This window comes from Trichoplax adhaerens, genomic scaffold (assembly GCF_000150275.1).
Source record: "Trichoplax adhaerens TRIADscaffold_12 genomic scaffold, whole genome shotgun sequence".
Lineage (NCBI taxonomy): Eukaryota > Metazoa > Placozoa > Uniplacotomia > Trichoplacea > Trichoplacidae > Trichoplax > Trichoplax adhaerens.
In genome coordinates, this window is record NW_002060954.1 from 855771 (window position 1) to 870909 (window position 15139).

The 15139-nt window shown below is 33.9% G+C and overlaps 2 protein-coding genes across 2 annotated transcripts; both read left to right on the forward strand.

Annotated features, from left to right (window-relative positions):
- Nucleotides 1-1698: 1698 nt before the first annotated feature.
- TRIADDRAFT_59783 (uncharacterized protein) lies at nucleotides 1699-3192 on the forward strand (the record flags this gene model as incomplete). Its single annotated transcript, XM_002115722.1, has 3 exons — nucleotides 1699-1752; nucleotides 2555-2914; nucleotides 3109-3192. 3 exons carry the CDS (start codon nucleotides 1699-1701, stop codon nucleotides 3190-3192), a joined length of 498 nt encoding a protein of 165 aa, XP_002115758.1.
- Nucleotides 3193-9085: 5893 nt separating this feature from the next.
- Nucleotides 9086-14098, forward strand: TRIADDRAFT_30016 (uncharacterized protein; the record flags this gene model as incomplete). Its single annotated transcript, XM_002115723.1, has 12 exons — nucleotides 9086-9418; nucleotides 9695-10117; nucleotides 10210-10487; nucleotides 10614-10776; nucleotides 10928-11110; nucleotides 11203-11665; nucleotides 11747-12144; nucleotides 12244-12496; nucleotides 12618-12862; nucleotides 12957-13136; nucleotides 13299-13688; nucleotides 13841-14098. The coding sequence occupies 12 exons, from the start codon at nucleotides 9086-9088 to the stop codon at nucleotides 14096-14098; spliced, it is 3567 nt and encodes a 1188-aa protein (XP_002115759.1).
- Nucleotides 14099-15139: the final 1041 nt, after the last annotated feature.

Sequence of the window (15139 nt, forward strand, 5' to 3'; positions counted from 1 at the left end):
AATAAAAAGGTTATTGCATATTTGAAACAGTTTAGCCAAAGGTTTTTGATTGAGAATGATGATATTGCCCTTGTCCAAGGTCTTGGCATTCCACTCTCTTTTCTCATACGGACTCGTAACTGTACTAGACTGACTGTACAGGATGGTGTAGACTCATGCCCAGTATGGTCACTTCACCGACTGATCGACTCACACAGTCAATAAGAAGTAGTTTATCAGTAGGCACGGTACCAAACTTAAGGACGCTCTACAGCATTTAATACAGTACCCTAACCAGTTTCCATGCACTACACTCATACTGATTTTCCGACTTTTCCCGCTAAAAACCAAAATCAAAAATTTTCCAAACAAAAGGTACAGTCCGTCCAGCACAGTACATGTACTGTAGCTGTAGTGTACATTGTACTGTACTACCTTAGAATTGGAGTGGTAGTGTAGTGCACTAAGCAACCAACTTGTTGCATCGTCAACCCTTGTATGGTCCTGCACACGGTACTGTATTTTACCGTATTACGGCCCAGTACAGTACTAGTTACTCGGCAGTGATCTACAGACAACCGCCATCATATCGTCGTCAAGCGTCCGTCAATGGACCCCAGTAGATAACGGGTAAGCGCAGACATGATTGCAATAAATTAAAGTAAAGAAATACAAGTAGATTAAAATTCTAATATAGAGGAAATTTAGTATTGCAGTTAAATCGGTCCATGTTGTAAGTTATCAGCGATTTTCGTGAAAAAAATTTCGATCAAATGATTTCAAAAGTGTATATACTGTAGTGGCCAGGCTATGTTAAAATCTTCAAAAACGGACACATCCTGCCCAATTATAAAACCAAATTAATTAATCCCTTTTTTTTCAAATATTATTTATCGACTATTCAAGATAAAATATTGCTGTAGTTGCTAAAAAATTCTGTATTGTATGTTCACCGACTTGATATTTAATGAATGGTTAAACCAGAATTCTTGATTCCTTCTTCTACAGTACAGTACAGTATCTTGTTAACGCATCCGTTTATACTACTGTAGTTGTTTTCAACGCCGCAAATCCTCTGTACAATGTGATCCCTTTTAAAACTTTGATATGTTTGCATAGTAAAAACGAGAACGAAGACGCACAAAAATACCAATCATTATTAAAACTATGTATTTGTGATCAATATTGTACGAATTGATGCAAAAATTACAATGTCTAGTGTAAGGGATCGCTTCGTGCATGGAGTCTATACGCAGAAAATAGTGATCACACGAGACGATTAGATAATTCTTTCTTCTCAACTTTCATACGCGCTATTGACGTTTCCTCACCTAGTGAAAGTAAAAATAATGCTGTAAGCTGGTATCAAGTTGCAGTATCTTACCGCTGTAGAGGCTTCTGCATCACTACGAAAAAGAATGCATACAGTACAGTGCAATCTTGTGTAAATCAGATTAAGTGCTTCCTTTACAGTTGTGTAAAAATATCGCTATTCCAAGGCAAATTGATAGGCCGTGTGATGCTGTCAGGTAGTTTAGTGACCATAATTTCTTGTAAATTTACACTCTAAAATGTTACAGCTAAGCGGGAATAAACAGTACTCTAGGAAATCGTTTCACTTCCAATAATTATCAATGGAAAGCATGCATGCATTAGCTAATTCTAAGTCCTAAATTGCAATTGTATGTTAGATTAGAATACATTTGTAATCAATATACAATGGAAGAAAGAAAGTTAAGATCTCGAAAAAGGAAAACAAGGAGTAATTTATCGGTAAGTACATATGTAAGGCATGGCATATCCTTACTGTAAAATGCTTAGCTACTTTGTGAACATATCATAAAGTGTGAACTTAATTTAAATTTACGTCATGAATTTTATGAACTGATCTGATATGCCTTATCCTAGTACTACGTACTACGTCTACTTACTCCTATGCTGATCATAAACCGTTAAGTACAGAACAGTCTCCTTTACGCATCAAAAGTCCTTACGACATGCAGATCTGCTTAGTATTTGCCAGAAAGCGAGTGGGTTAGATGATTGCCGGTATTCGTGCATCATTACTAGTTGTACAATTCATGTACTCTACAGTAGAAGTTATCACTTGAAATACATTGGTATACTGTACAGTAAGTCTTAAATTAATATGTACAGTAATATCAATTTGCAGTAGTGATATACGATATGGTAGCCGATTGAACTATCTAAAATTACTTTTAAAGGCAATTGTAGTCCATGATCATATTACTCAATGAATACAAATTAAGCTTTATTTTTACAAAATAATTTCATCACGCAAGAGATAAGTAAATACGAGTGCACTAATTTCTGCGGTATTTTGCTAAATCTAATTGATGTACACAATTAAAATGACTTGCAATTTTATACACGAATCTGATGTACTTTCGCGTAATATGGTATAGTATGTTAAATTGAGAATTTGATGTGATAGCTCGGTCGTTTAACAGTCTGGCCTATTTATGGAGCGCCTAATTTTTACACAGATTAAATACAGATCATAATTATTTGTTCCTAACCTTTCCTTCAATTATATTTGTTGTATAAACCCTAGGAAAATGATAAAGAGAAAGAACTATTGCCAGGGCTTAGATCTGAGCTATTTGATTCCCCTAATAAACTTAATACACCGGCCAATATCAAATTTTCAAGTACCTTAGACGAATCAAATAATCTTGTATTAGAAGATTCCTGTTTTGGATTTAACTTCTTAGAATCTGAACTCGAATCCTTGCCCACGTCACCTACAAAATCGGTTTCCTCTGTTACATCTTCAATGTATTCGATGAACGATAACTGCAAACCTGCTCATAGGAGAGCATCTAGGTCTTATTCTAGGATTCCTTTACAAGAAATTGACAATGAACAACCCTCTAAGAAAAAATCTAAAAAATCTAAGAAAGCCAAATTAGAGGTATAGTAACGAGATCAAGATCAAATAATTAATTTTACTCATATCCAATGTTATCCTAGACAAATGTATGCATAACATGTAGGTTACATATACCTATTATAATCTAAAATTTTACCACTGTGTTTACCAAAGATACTATTCAAAATTTAATGCATGGTTCGTAAATCCTAATAAGCTGTTATCTATCTAATTAGGACGAACGTGACCGTAAAGATTGGATAGAAAGCGTTACTTCGGAATTTGATATGATTGGCTCTCATGAATTGAAAATTGTCTAATATGCATAATACGGCCTATTTGGTGTAAATTGTTCACTTGGAATTGCTTTTGTGATATTAGACAGCACATCAATTTAATTTTGTACAAATTTATACGATACCTAAATATTATTTATATGATACGTGTATGCTGTTATCATTCGTTAATCAATTTTAAATGTACTAGAATTTAAACGATCGTTTTACAAGTATGCGCTATCGTGGCGTTTTTATTGTAGTTTAATTTCTTCCAGTAACCGAAGGCAGCTGAACCTAAATTCGATTAATTATTGTCACCCCAGATCAATACCAGCTACCACGTAATAAGTTATCTTTATACTGTATATACGTACATATATATATATATAAAATACGGCTGTAATGTTACGGTGAGGCTTTGTTCTCTTCAGTATATTCTCTTTTAAATAACTGGTGAAGTTTATCTGTTTACGGTGCAGCATAAACTGCTCTAAACATCTGTAATCTGTAATTGTCAAACTTCTTAGTTTATTTTCCGATAGCTATAGAGTATTAGTATCCAAATACATGAATAAAATACGGTATTATGAAAGAGCATGCATGGTATCTGCTTAAAGGTTTGACTTATTTACTACATGATTTGCTCAGTAGGGCTCTGGATTTGAGTTATCTAATGGACTATGGTATGACCAGGAGTCTATTAGGAGTAACGGTGCTACGTCTCTTGAGTGGTGATGCAATATGCGTTTGTACAGGTTAAGTAGTATTCTTAGTAAAATTCAATACGTTACTCCAAAGTGCCATCATTGTTTTGGTCTCGTGATGCTATGACTGATAACTCGTCTTCAAATAATGTAGTTTATAGTATATGAGTAGCGAGGTTTCTCGTCAAGTATCGTATACGAGTACAGTTATGCGAGACTAAAATTCAGAATCGATCTTCATCATTAGTGATAATAAAGCTTGTACGAAAAAAAATATTACATATTCAACCAGATTTAATTGCTGGTCATCATATACCCTGTAAAGGCGCTATTTTATATTCCATGATACACTGTCATACGTGTTATACAAAAGACAAAGAGATCATTCATTATACCATTAAATAGGTCTCTTTCTAGAAATTCCTAGTGCAAGTAAATGCTCCTATATATATTTCTTGAATTTCTTGTAAGAGGTAAAAAGTTATAGTGGTATATGATAGCTATAATCCTTCATTTAACAATATACAACGATAACTCCCCTGAATAGAAATTGTGCTGATGAAATTAATTAATAAATATATGCTTAGACTCTATGTAATGCAATATAGAGCCATTAACGCATCATGAAGAGTGCTGAGTGAGAATAATGAATCGCAGCAATATCTACACCGCATTTTAATACATTGTGACTGGAATACTACTCTGTTGTTGATACAAACAATAAACTCTGTAAAGTTAAAATGTAAAGGATTTAGTTTTTAGGGTGAACTATGAGATACAATTAATTGGCTAAATTGCTCTAACTGATTAGTATTACCGGTATTACTTTAATAAATAACTTATGCAATCATATTTTCGAATTTATGCTAAATTGTTACATATTGTACGTGTTCAACATTGACTTTGCTATGTATGATATAAGCGTATCCAAAGTTTCGCGATCCATATCATTTTCTTAGAGACAGGAATTGAAGTAAGCAATACAGTAACTGATTACACTCAGTATGGTCCTATATTTTACAACTTACGTAAATGTGATTAGGCTACTCGATCTAAACTTTACTGTAATACACTCGTATTTTATATTCAGGTATACAATATAGGTATTCTCATGAAAAATCCGAGCGTCGCTATCGATTTAGATTGAGTGTATTTGCATTTTAAAAGCTCCTCATATGTATAGGATAGTGATACACATTATACGAACATTCGTAAATTTAGAGTTGTATTCTGGAAATGTCTAAAGTTATCTACGATAATTATGTTACTGATCCGGCATTACGATAATCATGACGTTGTGGTATATCATCTCAGTACTGTACATTAGTAAGTACAGTATATATACAGTAAGTACATTACGATACGTAATGGAATTTGGCCTTAATAAGATCTACCGATAAAAAGTGTCAAACTGAGGTAACTATAGTATTCCACTAGTATCAGATGGCGATATATTTAGGATTGCTATTTCCATTCATTATACACAAAAGATTAGATACATTATTCGCCGCAGATGACATGTACGTAAGTAAAATGTCAATATAGAATTAAAGTACAGTAGACGTATACTCCACTAATCTTATAAGTTAGTCCGTGTAGTGACTGTATAATTTAATAAGTTAGTCTATGTAGTGACTATATAATTTGGTAAGTTAGTCTATGTAGTGACTGTATAATTTGGTAAGTTAGTCTATGTAGCGACTGTATAATTTTATAAGTTAGTCTATCATGCTCAGTAGTGACGGTATAATTTCCACAAATGGGGGCAATACTCGTCGTATACGCGTATTTTTGCTTTCATATTATCGTTTAGAGTAACAAGCCCGCATCATGCCCGCGAGACTTCGATCTAATAATAATGAATAATAATATTATATCTACTAATACAGTGTTATATAATATGAAATCAATCTTAAAAATGCGAATCTATTTTTACAATAATTAATGCTGTTGGTTACGTATTTAATTAGAATAATTAATTCTATCATAATATAGTCATTTTATCAATGTATCGCTACCACCAGTACTGTATGTGATCAGTGTACCATAATAGTCGATGATAACACTACTGTACTCCTAGAATAATGTATCATCGTTTAAGCTATTTACGCTGAGTATCTGAATAATCGGGGTTATTATGGCTGAGCCTACTGTACGTCCACAGAAAGTGCACTATTGACAGCAGATGTTTACTGATTGAGCGACCCCCTTCTAGCTAGTTCTAGCCATTTTATAACGCTAGTTCTGGTATATTGTATGACTGCATGTACCTGCTGTACTCTGATCTAAAACAATGCGTACAATTGCACAGTAAAAAATACAAGTACTGTATAATACAGCTCGTCCATACAATAGACGAAATAGAATGGCGAGACTTCTACCAACTTCTAGTGCTTCCACCAGTCTATTAATAATAATAATACTGGAAGCAAATAGTTACAGAATGTATGACCTCTGAATTACAGTAAAATGACAATACAGCAATAATTCATCAATAGAATTGCTAATTACTTTAACAGAGTAAACAACAATATCCTGTATCTGTTGTGGCAGTAAGGTAGAATATTCTGGGGTCATCTCGACAGTATGTAGCAGTTCAAATAAATTCAAATATCCGCAAATAACCTTCCAAGTTTAGAAAACTGTGTTACTTTGTTCCGCCTCTTTCATACAAACCCTCCAAATAAATCATTCATTTATCAAGCACAACGTAGGGATGTTTACGTGAGTTTATGTACGACGCGTTAACTGTGTAAAGTATGACTTGAAATCATCTTCCAATTTTTTTTTTTTTCACTACTGTGATCGCTAGAAAGACGAAGCATTAACAACGCAAATAACGCAAACACGAGCACGAGAATATTAGGTTAAGTGACTTCAGTTGATGTCGAATAAAGGTCATCGCTGAAAGAAAAGAAACAATACTATTATTTCAAACACAGCCATTATAGAGGTGGCACGTGCATAGGGTATAAAACATAAATGACAAAACACCACTTGGTAAAGCTTTGAATCGTTGCACGTAAGTTATACAACAGTCCAATCGACTAGCAGTTGCTTAACGGAGGCAGTGGTGATTTGCGATCTACTTAGAATTCATTTTGCGGGCTTGTACGCCAAGAAATGTAAAATAAAAACAACAAGCCAGGTAAGTTCAGCGAACAGACTATACCGTTGTACAGTGTTATATGTGATACTGTAATAACACTGAGATATTGCATAAATAAATAAGCTAAACTTGATAAACCTATGATTACTGTACGTTAATTTGGACTTTGGATACTACTATATTGTATCTTTTCTTTCGAACATTAATCCACTGAAGTGTACAATAGTGTGCGAATTAGTACTAGCTCACGGTAATTATTTTCCTTCTTGACTTAGAATAAAATACAGTATAATGATTAATCGCTTTAAAATAGCCAACTGTATTTGATACTGCATAGTGGCTTTCTGTAATCTATGATTGATCCACTTATCACTCAATTCAATTTTGATAGCGCTGTATCCTAACGTGATTTGCTGTACTTTACTGTACAATCAATTGACAAATTATTCATTTCTATCATTATCATTCTTATCAAGAATACTTGAAGCATTCAGTAACTTGTAGCAATCCCGACTGTACTGCACAATTGTTGTTGTCATGTAACTAATATAACAATTGGGTCAGGAATTTGCCTGTGATTTATCAAGACTAATCGATTTATCATTTCAATGATTTCATTCATCCAGATGGAATGTGCGATCGTTGATTTCTTGCAGAAATCGACGATGCACTAAAATAAGGTTACTTGATTTCTACAATACTGTACTGTATACAGTACATACTGTATGAAAAATGGAGGATAAAGGAAAGTCACACAGTAATAGAAAGAAAGATTGAATGGGAGTTTCAATGATTTCTCCAAAATGATTTATTACTAGTAGTTTGTATCTTGATCAGCAATATATTAAGGATTTGAACTAGTGTTTTTTTCTCGACAGTACAACTACAGTACCGTAGGATGACCAAATAAAATGTAGTTTATCTCAACAGAAAAGCAATGTACTGTACATTCTTTTGCAGTTTAAGTCTTCTTGAGTTAGCTTGATGGATGATAATAATTCGTAAACCTTCAGAATTGTAAATTTTTGGACTACCCTACTGTAATACTGCATTGATAATTACAATTAATTAATTATAAGCTTACTACAACAATAATTAATTATTATTATTACAATAATTTCAGATAGTACAGTACAGTGTGCTATGCTGTGTTGCATCGCAATCATGACGTCAATATCAGTCCTAGATTTGCATTTCTTGATAGAGTTACAAACTCATTGATATTAAGTCTATCTTGGCGATAATTTGCTGTACTTTGATTCCATTGAACGGAAGGAATTTCTAAGATTAAATGATTAACATCGACCAAGTTAATGTTGATGACTGTCTTAATAATAATTCACTATGATTACAGGCAAATCAATTTGAACTCTTCACAGTCTACTAGTAGACTCTAACCTATAGTATAAAGTACGGTACTATACGCTGAAAGTGTATTTGATTCCAATGTTCACTTAACCACCGCTCAAATATATTTATAAAGGTTGAAAAGAGAATTATCGACATACGGACTACAGATTAAAGGAGCCATTGAAAAGGTACAAAATGATAGTAGATGTATGTATATATACTGTAAATGCATATTATAACGTTACTCTTTAATGCTAGATTATTGCTTAATTAATGTAGTAAAATAACGTATAACACATTGTCGATGAACTCACTCCCTTAAATACTGATCACAGCGATTATCTGAGTTGAAAGCTTTGGTTTTACACATTTTTCCTTCACTCGAGAGCTGCTCCATTGATTAATTGTAGCGGTTGTAATAGTTTAGTACGTAAGAGAAGCATACCTAGCTAAGAAGGTCAAAGTATGCAGGCGAAATAATAATATTTAATTAATATACTGTAAATAAGCAAAATTAAATGATTCATCCATTGGTTGCATGTTTGCTTACCCTTATACGTATTTGATGCCTTTTGTCAATGACAAAGTACTGTACGGTAGCCTAATGTACTTTCGGAATTTTTTTTTTTTACTGGCATATAAGTATTGATTTTGAATATTATATACGTATGTTATCATTACTGTTTGCTGTACTGTACTAGAGTCATCCTGATTCTTGGATTGCGGTGAATTGATATGTAATACGCCTTATTAATACTGTTTTAATTTACAGATGCTGCGATTAAATAAGACACGCTTGCAATTAGTTAATACTGTCACAAATTCTTCAAGATATCGGCTATTTACCTTACGGAAACAGCATCTAAAACAATCAACCGCAAAAAATAGGAAAATTCAAAAGATATTGGTGGCTAATAGAGGAGAAATTGCAATTCGTGTATTCCGAGCTGCTAACGAACTAGATATTCGTACAGTAGCTATCTATACTGAACAAGATGCTCAACATATGCATCGCCAAAAGGCGGATGAGGCTTATTTAGTCGGTAGAGGTTTACCACCTGTGGCTGCTTACTTAAACTCATCAGAAATTATAGATGTTGCCAAGGTATTTAGTACTCATGTAGTTAATATTTATTCATGTTAATGGTGGAAGCATTAGACGGTCAAATTAAATTTAAAATTTTATTTTTCTGCCAACATCGATAGTACTTATAGTCAGTCATACGTACACTTGTATTCGTATAGGTGTACTGTACGTATATCTATCGAAGGGTTTGATCCGATAGATAAATATTTGACTGTTTTTCGATACTGAATCATAATATTTATCTACCCTTCATTTTCATCTCTCTCTCCATATACGCGTATATTTATGTCATAGCAAAATAATGTCGACGCTATTCATCCTGGTTACGGATTTTTATCAGAACATGTTGATTTTGCTCAAGCTTGCGTCGATGCTGATATCAAGTTTATTGGACCATCACCAAGTATCATTAATAAAATGGGAAACAAAACCGAAGCCAGAAATACAGCAATAGCAGCAGGTGTCCCAGTTGTGCCTGGTTCAAAAGATGCAATCAGTTCGTATGAGGAAGCCTACGAATTTTGTGAGGAACATGGTTTCCCAGTAATACTTAAGGCGGCTTTCGGAGGTGGAGGTCGGGGTATGAGAGTAGTAACAGCAGCGGATGAACTACCTAAACTATTCGAGACTGCTACTTCAGAGGCACAAACCGCTTTTGGTAATGGTTCCCTTTTTATTGAAAAATATATTGAACAACCACGTCATATCGAAGTCCAGGTTTGTCTATATTTGATATTAAAGTTATAGTACTAATAGTTTAATAAATTTCGCTGTGTAAATCCATAACACTAAATTTTATGATTGTGTAGATTCTCGGAGATTTGTATAATAACGTAGTTCATCTATATGAGCGTGACTGTTCTGTTCAGCGACGCCATCAGAAAATAATAGAAGTGGCTCCAGCATTCAACTTAGATCCTGATTTGCGTGAAAGGCTTACCTCAGATGCAGTACGTTTATGTCAATATGTAAACTACGAAAATGCAGGGACGGTCGAATTTCTAATTGATAAAGATCAACGGCATTACTTTATCGAAGTTAACCCAAGGCTGCAAGTTGAGCATACTATTACAGAAGAAATCACTGGGTAACTATTATCTATGAAAATTAGAAACTACTAGTTTAAAGATATTGTAGTATTTGTATTATTTACTGTAAGTTTAAGCATCACCTTTCTTGAAATTATTGTTACTATCGTCAATCTTGTTATTAGTGTGGATATCGTACAATCTCAGATACGTATCGCTGAAGGGGCTTCATTAAAGGATTTGGACTTAACTCAAGAGAAGATTTTGCCAAGAGGCTCTGCAATTCAATGCAGATTAACCACAGAAGATCCCGCTCTTAATTTTCAGCCAGACATAGGTAGACTCGAGGTAAGCTATGATCAAATTAATGCTTTGTACCAATTTTGCCATAGGTAAAGAATTTACAGCTATCTAAAGGGTAGATGTTAGACTTAGATCAAAATTTTTTTGATATTTGATCGAGCCTACGTGTATAATATACATTGCATATCATGAATAGGTTTTCCGCTTGGGTGAGGGAATGGGTATTCGCATTGATAGTGCATCAGGATTTGCTGGAGCAATTATATCACCACATTATGATTCTCTTCTAGCCAAAGTAATTAGCTACTCAACGTCTTACAATCAAGCCATAAGAAAGATGTTGCGATCGCTTTCCGAATGTAGAATTCGAGGAGTCATGGTAAAAAATTATTTAATTTTTTAATGTCTTTGTGCAACTACCTTGTCAACGTCTTATCTTAACAATCTTGATAAATTTTTTACCATTTATAGACGAATATTTCGTTTTTAAAAAATGTTTTGACGCATCCACAATTTAATGCGGGAATTATACACACACGATTTATCGACGATAATCCTGAGTTATTCAAATTGGCACGCAGTCAAAATAGAGCTCAAAAGCTGTCAAAGTACTTTGGACACGTAATGATTAATGGGCCTTCGACGCTTTTCGCTACTAATTTAAAAGCGGCTAATATAAATCCAGTGATTCCTAAAAGTGACTGCTCAGAGAAAAGTCCAAAATCTGGATTTAGGGATATCTTAATTAACCATGGACCAGAGGCTTTCGCTAGGACTGTTCGTGAAAATAAAGGTTTACTTTTGACTGATACCACAATGCGAGATGCACATCAGTCTCTACTAGCTACACGTGTTCGTACATGTGATTTATTGCGCGTAGCACCATTCGTTGCTTCCAACCTAAATAAAGCATTCAGCGTCGAAATGTGGGGAGGTATCTTGCTTTAATTATTACTTCAACATATTAAACTAAAATGACTTAATACATTTCTATTATAATGGATTACAATTACAGGTGCTACTTTTGACGTGTGTATGCGATTTCTATACGAATGTCCTTGGGATAGGTTAATAGAATTACGTAAAGAAATTCCAAATATCCCATTTCAGATGTTACTTCGTGGAGCAAATACTGTTGGATACACAAGCTATCCCGATAATTTAGTATACGAATTTTGTAAACAGGCTAAAAGCTGTGGAATCGATATATTTCGTGTATTTGATGCGCTTAATTATGTACCCAATCTTCAACTTGGTATTGATGCAGCTAAACAAGCAGGCGCCATTGCTGAAGGCGCTATCTGTTATACCGGCGATGTATCTGATAGTAGCAAAATTAAGTATAACTTAGACTATTATATGAACGTGGCAGAAGACTTAGTAAAAATGGGCGCCCATATTTTGTGTATAAAGGTATGATCAATTTAGTGGATATTATGCTGTAATAATTGAGTACAGCTGCTGATTGCTAAAACTTCAGTATAATCACTAATATTCTCTTAAATAACCAAGGATATGGCTGGTCTGCTGAAACCTTCATCTGCGACTTTACTTATTAAGTCCTTACGTAAAGAATATCCATTAATACCAATTCATGTACATACACATGATACAGCAGGTGCTGGTGTTGCTTCTATGTTGGCTGCAGCAGACGCAGGAGCTGATATTGTTGATGTCGCCGTCGATTCAATGTCGGGTATGACATCTCAACCAAGTATGGGAGCAGTAATTGCAGCTTTACGTGGTCATGAAAGACTAGATACTGGTACAAAACATTTTTGCGTAGCATATATCACTCGCTTGATAAATAATTAGATAATGATATCTCAATTTAAGTTCTAGCTTTTATAATTTTAAATTTAATATGAGCTGAAATTTTTGTACAGGATTTTCCATGCAGGATGTACACGCTTACAGCGATTACTGGGAACAGACAAGGCAACTTTACGGACCATTTGAGTGTACTACAACTATGAAGAGTGGAAATTCGGATGTATACGATAACGAAATACCGGGAGGTCAATATACGAATCTCCAGTTTCAAGCATTTTCTTTGGGCCTCGCAAGTCAATTTGGTGATATTAAACGAAATTATGTGTTAGCCAATAAATTACTCGGAGATGTCATCAAGGTTAGTAATAACGTACAGTATGATAAAGTAATTTAATTTATATTACATTTCAATGATCTACTTGGTCTAAATTTGATTACTTTATTTCTTTTAGGTTACCCCGACATCTAAAATAGTTGGAGATTTAGCTCAGTTTATGGTACAAAACAATCTTACGGAAGATGATGTAGTCAATAAAGCTGACGAACTCTCTTTTCCGACGTCTGTTGTCGAATTCATGCAAGGCCATCTAGGCCAACCGCATGGTGGATTTCCGGAACCCCTTCGTAGCAAGGTCGGATACCGTTTTGAAAAAATGATCCATTTATCTATTAATTTCTTTAGCTAAAAAATTATTATTTGGTAGTATTTCACTTGCATGCTACAGTAATCGATCTTTCATTCAAATTTTAAAATTCTCAGACTAAAATTATGATCGATTTTCTATAAATGACAGATAATTAAAGACAGAAAAAAAATCGATGGTCGACCAGGGGAATCCATGGAGCCCTTAAATTTTGAGAAAATAAAAAGTGATTTGGTGGCGAAGTATGGAGACCATATTCGTGATGTTGACGTACTAAGCTACGCTTTATATCCGAAAGTCTTTGAAGAGTATCAAGGCTTTATAGAACAATTTGGTCCAGTTACTAAACTTGATACAAAGTTCTTTTTTAATGGACCAAAAATTGGTGAAATGGTAATTGTAGAACTAGAGAAAGGTAAAACGTTATATCTTAAAGTCTTAGCAATTAGTGATTTACTGGCATCTGGTGAACGTGAAGTCTTCTTCGAAATGAATGGACAACTCCGGTCAGTTTATATCAAAGACTCGTCTGCCAGTGAGGTTCGTGATGAAATTTTATGTGATAGATACACTTGTATGTTATGATTAGCTATATGTAGTTATTTATTATTATTTAATTTACTTCTATCTATCTTTGCACATATTCAATCATTTTAATATGGTTTAACTGATTGTTCTACGCACATTTGTAGAATTCGGATATCCGACTTAAAGCAGATAAAAACAATAATGGCTCAATTGGTGCTCCGATGCCAGGTATGGTACAATCGATTTGTGTCAACGAAGGCGATGAGGTTATCCAAGGTGATCAGTTAGTTATATTAAATGCCATGAAAATGGAAACTGTCGTAGTATCTCCAGTCAATGGTGTCATTTCAAGAATAACAACAAATGTAGGATCAACCGTCTCAGGTGATGATCTATTATTGGAAATTCAAGAAAAGCTATAATCTTAGGTGCTTAGATTCAAATTTATAGGGAAATGACAACTACCTTTCATGTTCACCGCGTAAACATATACTACGAGTATACAGCATATACGCGTACACGTACAATATATGATAAAGTTATAAAGTTATAGCGGTTATATTTATGCTTAATTGTTACCAGTTTATAAATAAATAAACAAGCATTAAATGATTTTTATTGATGTTACGCGTATTTGATAGGTCTGTGACTTAATTAAGTTGTTTTTATAATTACTACTTAAATACATTGTACATGATGTCAATAGTGGTATAAAGATACGTAAGCACCTAATTTCATACCTTGCTTACGTCGTCTTACGGACTTCCTCTACGCCATGTTAATACTACATAAGTAAGCTAGCGAAATAGGAATGGGATTATTTTTTTACTATCCGAATAGGCGTACTATATAATGCACCATTATAATACTCGTAAACCCGTTCGATAATAGTGTGGCTAACGGATAAAAGGAATATGTTATCGAATCGAATTCGACGTAGTCTTTGAATTGAGCTAATTTAACTATCACGCAATACTATATATAATTTATCATGCGTACGAATACATTCATAAATGCTTATCAGACAGATAATGATGCCATATTCATTTCCATATAGTGCTGTGCCTGACTTAATCAATCTAGTATATGCCCACATTATACACATTACCCGTGATATATATATATATACAATATACACTTAAAATTTATTACGTAGTCCGATGTAAAAATTTACTTTTTATTCTCGCTTCACTATAATGATTAAATAAGAATCAGTTAATTGATCTACAGTAAACGTAGTCTTGATGTACTCGAATGTATGTACTGAGTTTACTCACAGAGAATCTAAAGTTAGAATAAAATAGAAAAAACTAAGGAAACAGGTTTCCTAATCGTTAGGAGGTTTTATCTCTATCCTTCCGGGTCTTTTTTTACATCGACTTCCATTTCGGCCACAGCATCTGAATCTGCTTGCTTAACATTTGTGTTTGCTTCATTATCATTCTCAACATCACTACTATCCG